This window comes from Oncorhynchus mykiss, chromosome 31, assembly GCF_013265735.2.
Source record: "Oncorhynchus mykiss isolate Arlee chromosome 31, USDA_OmykA_1.1, whole genome shotgun sequence".
Taxonomy (NCBI): domain Eukaryota; kingdom Metazoa; phylum Chordata; class Actinopteri; order Salmoniformes; family Salmonidae; genus Oncorhynchus; species Oncorhynchus mykiss.
The window spans coordinates 33,673,363-33,685,843 of record NC_050571.1 but is presented as its reverse complement, the minus strand read 5'-3'; the positions used below and the strand labels follow the sequence as shown (position 1 = coordinate 33,685,843).

The 12,481-nt window shown below is 43.5% G+C and overlaps 2 protein-coding genes across 3 annotated transcripts; one reads left to right on the top strand and one right to left on the bottom strand.

Annotated features, from left to right (window-relative positions):
• The first annotated feature begins 583 nt into the window (after positions 1–583).
• On the top strand, positions 584–2,321 carry LOC110504305 (probable pancreatic secretory proteinase inhibitor). Its single transcript, XM_021583098.2, has 4 exons — positions 584–986; positions 1,184–1,218; positions 1,377–1,489; positions 2,017–2,321. Exons 1-4 carry the CDS (start codon positions 935–937, stop codon positions 2,060–2,062), a joined length of 246 nt encoding a protein of 81 aa, XP_021438773.2. The 5' UTR covers positions 584–934; the 3' UTR covers positions 2,063–2,321.
• Positions 2,322–5,130: 2,809 nt separating this feature from the next.
• On the bottom strand, positions 5,131–12,425 carry LOC110505063. 2 transcript variants are annotated; one of them, XM_036970391.1, is made up of 11 exons: positions 12,310–12,425; positions 11,771–11,967; positions 11,436–11,539; positions 11,219–11,339; positions 10,987–11,088; positions 10,663–10,842; positions 10,174–10,364; positions 9,596–9,785; positions 7,392–7,463; positions 7,030–7,156; positions 5,131–6,752 (listed from the first exon to the last, which is right to left on the bottom strand). In XM_036970391.1, the coding sequence occupies exons 1-10, from the start codon at positions 12,332–12,334 to the stop codon at positions 7,049–7,051; spliced, it is 1,290 nt and encodes a 429-aa protein (XP_036826286.1). In that variant the 5' UTR covers positions 12,335–12,425; the 3' UTR covers positions 5,131–6,752; positions 7,030–7,048. The 2 variants fall into 2 exon arrangements, with proteins under 2 accessions (XP_036826286.1, XP_021439688.2); XM_021584013.2 differs by having other exon boundaries at positions 10,987–11,058.
• Between the last annotated feature and the right edge of the window lie 56 nt (positions 12,426–12,481).

Genomic DNA, 12,481 nt, shown 5'->3' with positions numbered 1-12,481 from the left:
CCTAATATTGAGTTTCAGCCCCCCCCCCCCCCCCCCCCCCCCCCCCTTCTGCCCTCAGAACAGCCTCAATTTGTCTGGGCATGGACTCTACCAGGTCTCGAAAGCGTTCCACAGGGATGCTGGCCCATGTTGACTCCAATGCTTCCCACAGTTGGTTCAAGTTGGCTGGATGTCCATTCTTGATACACATGGGAATCTGTTGAATGTGAAAACCCTAGCAGCGTGGCAGTTCTTGACACAAACCGGTGCACCTGGCACCTACCACCATACCCTGTTCAAAAGCACTTTGAAAGAGCAGGTGTTCTTTATGTTTTGTACACCCAGTGTAAGTCGGCCAACTCTAGGCCTAGTGAAACTAAATTAGCCTACCATCCAGGTGAAAACAAGACCAAACCATATTGTTGTGTGGCCCAAAATATGACAAATTCAGTGAACATAATGTGCAGTCTTTAATTCAGAGCTTAAAAACATGTACCATAGTAAACTCTTGCTCAATAGGTATGCATTTCATCATCAACAACACCAGTGTCACGCACACCTGCCACCCTCCCTGTTTTTTTATAGTGCGCTCAGCAATATTTAGGCAGTAGGAATGTTCATCCCTTAATAAAGACCTGGACAATAGGGCGGCTCTGTTGTAACTGTCGCCGGCGGGCTGGTCAGGTGCAGGGGCGTCAAAACATCAGCTTTACACAACACAGGGTCACATTATTTCACAGACAAACAGACGCGCCTCCACTATATGACAAGGCAACAGCATCCCCAGGTTCCAAACCAACAGCAGACCTTGAGCAAGGCCCATCGCAGATAATACAGAAGCAAAGAAGACATAATAGAGATTATATTGTACTTTTGGAGCTGCATTCGGTAATTGGACCCATACCAACTATTTTATCAGTTGAATTTGATCTCTTTCGGGCCAGACCGCATCAACATGGCTGGGAAAACTATTTTGCTAGTCTGTCTGGCTGTCTTCTTTTCTGCAGGTAAGTACATGAATAACCTCTGCCTATTTTGTACACATTTCATAATTCCTTTCAATATAGGAACTGTATTTTGTCAAAAAATGACAAAGGTCATACTGTCTATTGTACTGTTTATTCGTAGTTAAGCCCTAAATGAGAATAATAAGTGATTATGATAAAGAATAAAATGCTAAATTCTACTTATGTGTCACCATTAGTAGCCGCAGAGGACCAATCAAGACTCTACAGGAGGGTGAGAGGCTGCCATTCAAATATTATTATTACAGTTCCCTATGCTAATTTGGCAGCTACAAATCAATTCATGTGAATTTAAACGTGTGGATATAAAACACCAACCAGGGTTGGAGTCAAAGGATATCATCTTGAAATGTTATTTCATTATTTTACCAGCCTTCCTGTGGGGATATGAGCCTAACCCAGGCGTGCCCGCTCAACTACTCCCCAGTGTGTGGCAATGATGGAAACACTTACCCCAACGAGTGCTCTCTGTGTGTTCACCGGATGTGAGTCTACCACATATCAGTTTAATTGAAGCAGCGGCTACAGGACAAGTAACAAACCACTGGTAGACAAGGACAGTCATACAAATGTAAAACACAACGATATACAAATAATACAACAAAAATGATATAGTAGTACAAACAACTGAAAAAAGTATGTGTGTCTCTGTGTGTGTTTGTGTCCTCACAGTCCCCTGCCATTCCATGAAACGTTGTTCGATCTTTTTTTTAAAAGGTCATTTATCTGTTTGCTTATTAAGTAATAGGAGATGGAAAGGAGGTCTATGTAATCATGGCTCTGTAAAATACTGTGAGTTGCCATGAATTCATTTCGAAACTGGGGACTGTGAAGGGACCCCTGGTGGCATGTCTGTACAAAGAGATCTGGCAACGAGGCATTTTGCCTATGACAAAAATGTACACGTAAAACACAGAATTAGCTCAGAATTAGTCCACTGGAGAAGATCAAAGTCTGAAAATACTCAGGAAAGTAAGCTTTCTTAAATCATTCTGACCATCTCTCTCTCCAGGGAAACCAATGCAGACATCTTGATAGTGAAAGATGGAAGTTGCTGAAGAGAAGGCTTACTGATGATTCCACCGCGGAAGTGATATTATCACATGTATCTTTAACTATCACAGAAAGAATCAGAATTGGTTGTAGAAGTTGTTTTTTTATGGAACACCCGCACTCACTCACTCACTCACCACTTACGCACACACACTTTATATAATCATATTGATTTGTATTACATCGTAACACTATCTTTGTAAAGAATAAATCGATTTCAGTCCCAGCTCCTGTAGAATCTTTTATCATTAAATGTCCAGATGCTCCTTATGTTGTCCACATTGGTTCGTAAATGTTTTGTTGTTGTATTTCAATCAACATCCCACATGAATAATGACATAAATTACACTTCCACTACAGTAAAAATAGAATTTCAGTCAAATTATTGGTAGTAGTAACTTGAAAAAGCCACATGAGGGCGCTACAACAAATATACTTCAGTTTCTTGTGTGACATTTTATTGTTACACCTGGTTGGCAGCATGTGAATGGTTTGTGTCTGGAGTGTATGGTCGATGAAATGGTGGAGCGTGTTGTTATATTGTAAGTATGTTGAAGAGAGGGTAAGATTGAAGTGTAGGGTTAGTAGGGCTCTTTTATTTTCTCAGAGGTATTGAGGTAGGTAGGAGGGTTTAGAAATGTGGAGCTAATGTTGTAAACCATGACTGACCACGCATTCCAGCACAGTAAATGCGGCGTAAACATTTATTTTCAGATTTGATCATTTAAGACATTTTTATTGTTCCCCCTTCAGAAGTGCACATTTAGGGGTTTGAAGTGGACAGTGATACTCCTCAGGGAAGTGTGGTTAGTTCGGTGTTGTTCACCAGTCTAGTTTTGATTTACATTTGGTTGAGTTGTCAAATAACATCAATTCAACAAAACAGTCAGCATGTGGATTAGATTTCGGGTTAAAAGTTGGGTTGAAAAAAAAGATAAATGCCCTTATGTTGATTACTTTTTGCAAATTTGATTAATTTTCCATATTGATTCAATATCATCACAGATTTTTGGGGGGTTAAAATCACATAGAAACTTTGTTGATTCAACCAGTTTTTGCCCAGTGTGCCTGTCCCTAGTTTAGGATAACCCTAACATCCTCTCCACGACTCACCTGTACTGTGTGCCAAGTCACAGTAACCCTGCCCATGCTCTCCTGGACTGTATACCAAGTCACAGTAACCCTGCCCATGCTCTCCTGGACTATATACCAAGTCACAGTAACCCTGTCCATGCTCTCCTGGACTGTATACCAAGTCACAGTAACCCTGCCCATGCTCTCCTGGACTATATACCAAGTCACAGTAACCCTGCCCATGCTCTCCTGGACTATATACCAAGTCACAGTAACCCTGCCCATGCTCTCCTGGACTGCATACCAAGTCACAGTAACCCTGCCCATGCTCTCCTGGACTGCATACCAAGTCACAGTAACCCTGCCCATGCTCTCCTGGACTGTATACCAAGTCACAGTAACCCTGCTCTCCTGGACTGTATACCAAGTCACAGTAACCCTGCCCATGCTCTCCAAGTTAGATGAATGCATACTAGCAGTGGGTATAATATATAATGAACAAAAATAAACAATATATAACAAAGATTTTACTGAGTTACAGTTCAGATAAGGAAATCAGTCAAGTGAAATGAGTTAGGCCCTAAAGAGCTTTATTACAGACAGAAATACTCCTCAGTTTCATCAGCTGTCCAAGTGGCTGGTCTCAGACGATCCCGCTGGTGAAGAAGCCGGATGTGGAGGGCCTGGCTGGTGTGGTTGCACGGTCTGGGGGTGTGACGTACTGACCAAATTCCCTAAAACGAACTTTGGTGGAGGATTATGGTAGAGCAATTAACATTAAATTACCTGGCAACAAATCTCTGGTGGACATTCCTGCAGTACGCCAATTGTACACTCCTTCAAAACTTAATTCATGCTCATTCTAGTGACCTTTTCTCACCAGCACAAGGTGCACCTGTGTAATGAGCGTGCTGTTTAATCAGCTTCTTGATATGCCACACCTGTCAGGTGGATGGATGATCTTGGCAAAGGATACATTCTCACTAACAGGGACCTAAACAAATTTGAGAGAAATAAGCTTTTTGTGCAAATGGAACATTTTTGGGATCTTTTATTTCATGCTCATGAAACATGGGACCAACACTTTACATGTTGCATTTTATATTTTTGTTCAGTATATTTAGTGTTGACTCAAAAGACATTAGCTAGATTGCTTTCACTTCCTCATGTGGTGATTTAGCCCCAAAATAAATTTGCCTATGATAAAAATGTAGGCAAATTCATCTGTATTGAGCAACAAAATTCATAAAATGCAGGAGCCCTTCTTTACTAGTAAAATATACAATAGCCTGATTGTCAACCCTAAATTCTTGACAATCACTATATTAGGTTGCACATCAAAATATCTTCAATCGTGCATTCCTGCTTGAACACGTTAAATGAAACCACTTATTTATTGAATAGCCTACCATCTCTATAGTCTGTTACACAGTCTAAAGCACTGTGTATTACTTTCTGAGGTGCTAAATAAACATTACATGACACCGCAGGAAAATTACTGCTGCAACCAAATCATGGGCTGATGCCATCAACTGAAAAAGTTAGAGGTACCATTTTTGTTTTAAATCTGCTGCTGAGTAATATGCTATTCTGCCAATTTGGTTGTTGGGAAGAGCATCAGGTGACAGGATGTTATGCAGAAACATGTTGATAAGACAGGGCTATGTGTGTTTACTGTAGTTTAGTGAGGCAAAGCACATGTGATGTGACTAAAATTAAAGGGCATTTAGTTGACTAAAATGGCTGACTGTCATTTTGACAAAAGATATCTATATTTTTTTATATGGCCAGAATTAACAGTTTATGCCTGCTCCATTATGTACTAACCTATGTTAGTCGACTCAAGTTGTGGATTCACTGCTTATTTTCTCTGCCAGTATGTTCCAGCGAAGGGGGAAAGAGTGTGTTTGGCATCGTAACGGCCAAGTCAGGCGACATCGTCAAGGTGGATTTGGGGGTGGGGGCGGGGGGGGGGGGGGGGGAGCAAGCGTCACCCACCTACTTGGCCTACCAAGAGGAATAGACCTAATGTGCAGGTCAGTATTGTCACAAACGCCTCTTTATACGTCCAGGTGGCATGACCTTTTACCTTGAAAAACAGGTCATTCAATTTAAAAGTTTGATGTCACTAGTCTTCCTCAATTTGGTGTCCGTGGCACCATTACAGGTCGGGGACCTGGTGTGATCTCAGTTTATTATTGCCACCAAAGACATGGAGCCAGAGAGTCTAGACAGCTGTGGACGAGCCGATGGGGGATTCTTTTGAAGGTGTCCCTGGGACTTGTACACAGGTAGGTCATAATAACAAGACTAGTCTATGGTGATCTGGAAAGTGCACTTGTTGAAAACCGCATTACAGTTACACACACATTCAGCATATGACCTCTAATTCTATCTGAACCTTCTGTAATGTTGCTCCGCTCAACGCGACCCCTGGTTCTAACTAGTAAACAGTCCTCTCTCCATTCAGGCGCCCCAGAGTGAGATAGCCAAGGACCTGGGGGGGGGGGGGAATTATCCTTTGAGATGGTGGTGGGGATGAACTGGCGCGTGTGGGTCAAAGTCCTTTGATCTTAGCAGTTGAAGGGGATTTTGACCCCAGTGTGAACAATCACAGCAGTCAACACCTATGCTGATCATTTTTGACATATTTTGTACCCACGAGTAAAGATAACGTCCTTGGTTGATGACATCTACTCTATTCTTATTTTATGTGAAATAAGTCATCTAACTGTATTGATTAAGAATTCGCATTAAGAAAAAAGAAAACATTAATAAAAACATGTCCACAAAAGGGCACACCGCCATCATTTACATTTGCTAGCTGTCATGTACTGGCAAGTCAGACTCGGATGATGAATGTATGCAGGAAATCACGTCCTGTACTGTGAGGGAGGGGTATCAAACCGGTCACAAGAGCAAACCACACAGTATGCAATGACCATTCGGTCTAACATTGAGCAAGACCCATTCAAGGAAGTGACTAATTCCTCCACACACCCAGCCACAGTAAATATTTGTTCACTGTTTAGACAAAATGTGCATGCAGGCCAACTGTAAATTGTGTAATCTTTGGAATATGTTTTGACAGGTTAGCCTATACAATGGAGCCTGAAAAATACCTGCCTTTCTCCAACTAAGCTTGTGTACATGCATAACACAAAGATACGAGGCGGTGAGATCCTTGAGGGGTATTTTTCTGTCCAACTGGTATACCCGTAAAGGCCTAGGGATAGTGGAGTTGTATTTGAGCCAGTCCAATATTTATTTTTAAACTGCCAAACCAAATGCTGTACACAGTCCACAATGCGGGTGATGTCAGGTAAACATTAAAAAAGGAGTTCTTGAGAACACAATTTAATACGCAGGGCCTCAGCGGATCGCTTCCCGCGGTCTTGATTCAGACATCATTTATACGCAAACAGACGTGTTTTTGTAAAAGAAAGTGTCGAGGATTGTGGAGAATATGGAAATGTGGGCCTACATAGTCAAGGATCAATGTGAATGTATAGTGGGTTACTTCTGGCCAATGACCCTGGAGGTACCACCCCGAAGAACTCCACAGTCTCTGTCCAGGAAAGCCAGCCCCTCCCTATCCTTCTCCATCTCTCCCACACAGTCCTATACAGAGGAGAGGAGAAAAAATAAGACTTTCAAACTAAAAAATAATGGGTCTTGTTAATATAACTGGAACCACTGGTATAGTAGCGTATTGGCCATGTCAACTGTAGAAGCATAAACAATGGTATTACCACACAGAAATCTGTCCATTCTTTTCATTCATTCAATACATCATTGATTCAATTGAGTTATTATAAAAATAGCTTAACCACTTGTTGAGAGAATACGCCTCTTGGGAGACTGAGCCAAACCAGGAGTGTTGGGTTGGCAGTCCTACCTTGAGCAGAGCAGCTCTTTTACAGCCACTCTCTGGCCCTCTGGTCCTTGGGGGAGACCGGTAGTGTTGATGATGTCTCTTCACAGGCCGTTCTCAGCTGCTGCAGCTCTATGACCAGCGCCGTCATCTGCAGAAAGGAACACGTTCATCGACTCCTAACCCCCCCGTTCAGCGGTTATACAATGAAAATAGGGTCTCACTACATCAAAGTGCGCAGTTACCAGTAATAACATGCAATTATATTCACAGACGGGAATTAAGTCGGTTTTGTGTCAATACCTTTCTAAGTAACTACATGATATAAGGGCAACTTGGTGTGAGGTGATGCCAAGAATTTGATTTTGACGATGCCACGAACTCACTTGATTGGCTTCTATTGGCTCGTGCTGCCATGGATTCCAGCGATCGACCAATCCCAGCCCCTTCTCTCCGTTCTGTGACGACCAGTGGACACATCATTGACAGCAGAAAAATAAAGACTCGCAGACGAGTAAGGAAGGTAATAAAGTAAAGCTTCGTGACAAACACTGGTCCTAAGGCCACCAAGTATGACATCTGTGGCTACGTTCACTGCCCGGATGTTCTCTGCCAGCGAAACTGAAGGAAGTACATTATTATTCAGTAGCAGATGAAATGTCCTCTCTGCATTCCATTCTATGTGGAACAGAAATGTGTCTCTTCAATCGCCCATTGCTGCAGAATGGGTCTGACTAGCTCTTGAGTTACCAAAATGAGGATTGGTACTAGGGCTCCTGCAGGTTCTGTACGTGGAATGGTTGAGTTGCATTAACATGGTATAATATGAACTGGAGTCATTTTGGATTACAGTCAACTCCTGATGAATGCAACTTTAACGCACTAAGACGGAGTTTGCACTTATCTGAAGTGTACTAATCAGAAGTCGATTGTGGGCCAAAGTTAACATGAGACAAAGCCAGTTTGACTATGTGAACACTTGCTAAAGTCTGCAGTTTGTATCTATGTTGAACTCAGCAGACACGGGGCCTGTGAAACGCAACAAGAACAAGCAGACACAGAACACAGGGAAATCTGGGACTCTGATGACGGCAACGGAAAACCTCATGACAGGGTCATTATCCCATTTCCTCATAATTTGAGTGAGAGTGTAACAGAGAGAGAGAGAGAAAGAGAGAGGGAAAGAGAGTCTAAGTGAGCAGGAAATTTCCAGCTCCCCTCAATCAAGAAGGATTGTCTGTGGGGTCTGTGCCAGTGTGGAGTCACGCAAGGTGGCATCAGCCAGACTCGGGCAGAAGTACATGGTTTTGGGAACATACCGCTCAGTTGCAACCAATAAAATGAGGGCACGCACAGCCTAACGGGGGAAATGAGTTCGGTACGCTCCAAGAATAAGCATTTGAAGTGCTGGTATTTCTCGGTATGAATGTAATAACATTATGTAACACCTATTCCTGAGTAAGCATTGTGTACTTGGAAGTGAAAAGAACAAAGGAAAAATAACTTTCATTACCTCTGTCTAAACTTAGTTTGCTATTGTAACCAACTGGTCCTTTATAATGACATTGTCAAAACCCTGCTCTCTGATTGGTCCCTTCATAAATATATCGTCACCACCCTGTTCTCTTGATTGGTCCCTTCACAATGACATTGTCATATCGGTGAGAGAAAGTGTCTCGACCTGCAGTATTCCAACAATGTCTTCCCAGTCTGCATATCCCATGAAACCATGTTTATGAGTCCGCAGGGACCAGGGCAGTAAAAGGCAGTGGACCACAAGCTCAGGGTCAGAGAAAAATAGTCTGGGATAGGGATTAGTGTAAGTCAGAAGTCAAAACTCCTCACCGGCTTCCAACAATAAAACAAGAACATGTCAGGGTTCTCGGACGACAACAACGAGTGTTACATGAACAAATGGAAGTTGCTCTTGGGCTTTGTGGCTGTAACAAGTTCGTTGTTGCGAAAGGTTGTTACAGTGTATACATTGTCAGATTTGAGCACAGCTGCTAAAGAAGAGGCTCTCCAGATCCCCCCCCCGTCTCCCCTCACAGACCAGAAGCAGAGACTGTCCAGCATGATCTTTTATCTGTAGTATTCTAAGACAGTGAATCCTCAGGAATCCACGGTCTATATAAAACTCATAGGTATGTCTATAGCTTGTCTATACTGCATGTGTTCGCGTGATACTGGATAGTGACGCACAGTAAACTGTAAAAAAAAAAAATGATTAGCATCCTAGCTTAAAAAAAAAAGGTTCTCAGATTGCATGAAGGGGAAATTTGTACTTTTTCAACTTTAATAAAGTGATATTTTAACATAAAGTACTTATAATAAGCCAATGTGCTGGGAGTGTAATAAAAACCATGGCTTAATCATTTCCAAGGTAAAACATTTTTTTACGCTAGTTCAATTACATAGCATTTTTATATGTTCTAATGAATTCAACGGAGTATGTTGGGGAAAAGGAAAGTTTGGGAACTGTTGAAGTGGGATTTGGAAGAGAGCTATGTTTGAAAGAACATCACTACCATATGTTAGGTTGCCTCCATGTGATATGGTTCTGTAGGAAAGGACTCAAATAGGCAGCTACCTGGTTCTCTTCCTTTATCTGTAGGCCAGGCTTAGAGAGCGGCACCTCACGGTTCTTAAGTCTTAAGTCCACAGACACATCCTTCCCTTGTACCCTCTCCTCCTCATCTTCCTCCATCTCATACGCGGCACTCTCCTCCCTCAACCCCTCCGACTTTTCGGAATCTTCCACAGCCGTTTCCCAAGCGCTCCTAAAACACAAACAGATGTGTTTAGCAAAAATTGGACAGACAAACCCCTGCTTCTTGTTAGTCTGTTATAAGGCTGACTGTTTCTCTGTTCTGACTGTTTCTCTGCTCTCAGCACTCTTGACGCTGCCAAGAGTGAAAACACTGAGACGGGAAACTTCCCCTTGAGCTCAAGATAAAAGTCCAGATACTATTTCAATCCCAAATCCACCCCTACCCCCTTTACCCTTATGAAGACCGTAAGGGTTGCATAAGCGAAAGGCAGCAAATATGGAGAAAATTCCACCTAAGCGATCACAGAGCAAAGTGGAACCATATCTTTTATATCCATCTGATCCTTTCAGAGCTACAAGTGAGGCTGGGGGGGGGGGGGGGGGGGGGGGGTCATTACCCAAAGGCTGAGGGGTGCCGTCTCCCTGTGGCAAGGTCTCCTTGTTGAAGCAGCTCCTCCCGCTCAGTCTCCAGTGCTGCTATGCGAGCCCTGAGCAGGCGTCCGTCACTCTCCATCAGGGAGGCCCGCTCCTCCGCAGCCCCGGGCCTCCGTTTGAGAGACGCCACCTCCTGTAGCAGGGACTCATTTATCTGCAGAGCATCAGCCAACCGAGTGGTGTTACGGAAAATATTGAATAGCCTTATTGTGGCATTCTTATGATAGAGGAAACCGTTACTATATGATTGGTAAAACAGGGACTATTATCTACTAGTCAACAAAACCCTTCAGTTTTCAATTAGTCATGTGTTATCAGATAATGCCTGGGTTAGATACTACTGAGATACACGTCCGGCTCTGCAAGATTACATGTACAAAGGAACATCCTGCATCCATTTTGGGTCTAAATCCCTGTACCAGTTTAGTTGGTCTGGTCTTCCATGATTCTACCTGCTTGCTGCCATGTAGCTCTGCCTGTGTGGCCAGTGTCTCTCTGTGAGTCTCCTGGAGGCTGGAGCGTGCCTGGTACAGCTGGGAGTGAAGGGCTGCTATCTGGGCCTCCCTCTTCTGCTCCATCAGCTGCTGCTGGGCCCTGGACTCCTGCAGCAGACGCTCAAGGTTGTCTCGCTCCTGAAAACACCCGTTTTTTGGGTGATGGCCAAGCACAGCCGAGTCAGCCTTCCAGAACTTTTTTCCCTCAACTCAAGGCGTTTACAATGCGTGTCAGGTTTGTCATGTTATTAGTTTAAAAGGATTAAATATGGAGTGCTTTACTTTCAGAAGTTGTCCTTTGTCTACTGCTTGAGCAATAAGCTGAGAGGTCATACTATGGTCCTCCCTCTGACACTGTGGGTGAATGGTACAGAATAATTTCTCCTGATTGACAGACAGAGGTGAAACTGATAGCTTGAAAGACAACTCATTTCAGTAGACATACGTCTTTCATACTGGGCAACTTTCATTTTGCCACTGGGGGACTAGTTTCCTATGATTATCAAGGGCTTACAGGAGTCAAGCTGTGTTGTTGGGGTGAGGGTCCATTCCTGTAGAGACACTTTCCCCTAGAACAGAGAACCTGGTCCAGTTGGGCACTAATGATCTCTGAGTCCATCTCTAGCCTGCCCACTCTGAGGACACGAGACAGAAAAGTCTTGAGCAAAACACAAAAAGAGAAAACCAAAACATTATCCACTGCATTGACCAACAAGCACCTTCTTAATTACCTTGTGAAAAGGTCACCATATGGTGGGATGTAGATGTTCTCTGATAACAGACTGGGATGGAGGTTTACTGGTCGATTGATCTGCCCAAGATTCAAAACAAGTATCTGTGGGGGAGGCCATTAACAAATATGGGTCAAACCATGGCACAGGTTAGCACAGTGACCTTGTGAGAAAGGAAGCCCACGCAGCTAGGTCTTTATTCAGATGTCATTAGCCTAAATTCCCTTCCTTTAGAATCCGTTTGGAGAAAAAAAACTATGGAAAGTGGCATCAGTCGTCTTGAGGGACGCATCCTACATTAACTACAGCACAGGTGGCAGTAGCAGCTGTCTTACCTGGGGTAGTTTGTGTCGGCTCCCTGGGCCCATTCTCTGGAGCATTCTGACCCTCTGTTCCTGCAGGGCATTTTGGACCTGAGCCAGACTGACATCCAGATCTCTCCTCCGCTGCTCAGAGTCCAGGAAGGCCCGATGGTCAACCGTCCCAGGTTGGGGGAGTCGATGCCAGCCAGGTATCATATCGTCCACGGGGTCTGTTAGTGGAAAATACTTCTGCCACTGTTACCAACCTGCGTCTCAACCACCATATCACTGCCAGTGACTCAATTATACATTGTGTAACAGGGCTTACATTCACACCTAACCACAAACCATTAGCTCACAATGGAGCACTGAAAGTGGCAACAAGAATTAGTAGCACAATAACAGATAGTATTTGTACATGGCCTCTGAACAGTAACAGGAACAATGTTTACAAGCCACACGAAATGGCTGACATGTTCGCGACAACATACAGGTAATAGCTTCAAGCTGGTTGTCACGACTCATAACTGCATGAGTGAAACTATTGCAAAGATTTAGTAGTAACCTCTCACCTGGACAGGTGGTTTTTTTCTTCATTAAGTAAATGTAGACTAGCAGTTGGCTTGTCTTTCCTTTAAAAAAGGTCTAGAGGGTTACTCTGCTTGCTCCTGCACACTTGTCCCGTCCGGTAACCCATGGATACGCTCCACCCATTGCACTGTGCAGATGAGACTACTGGCCAGA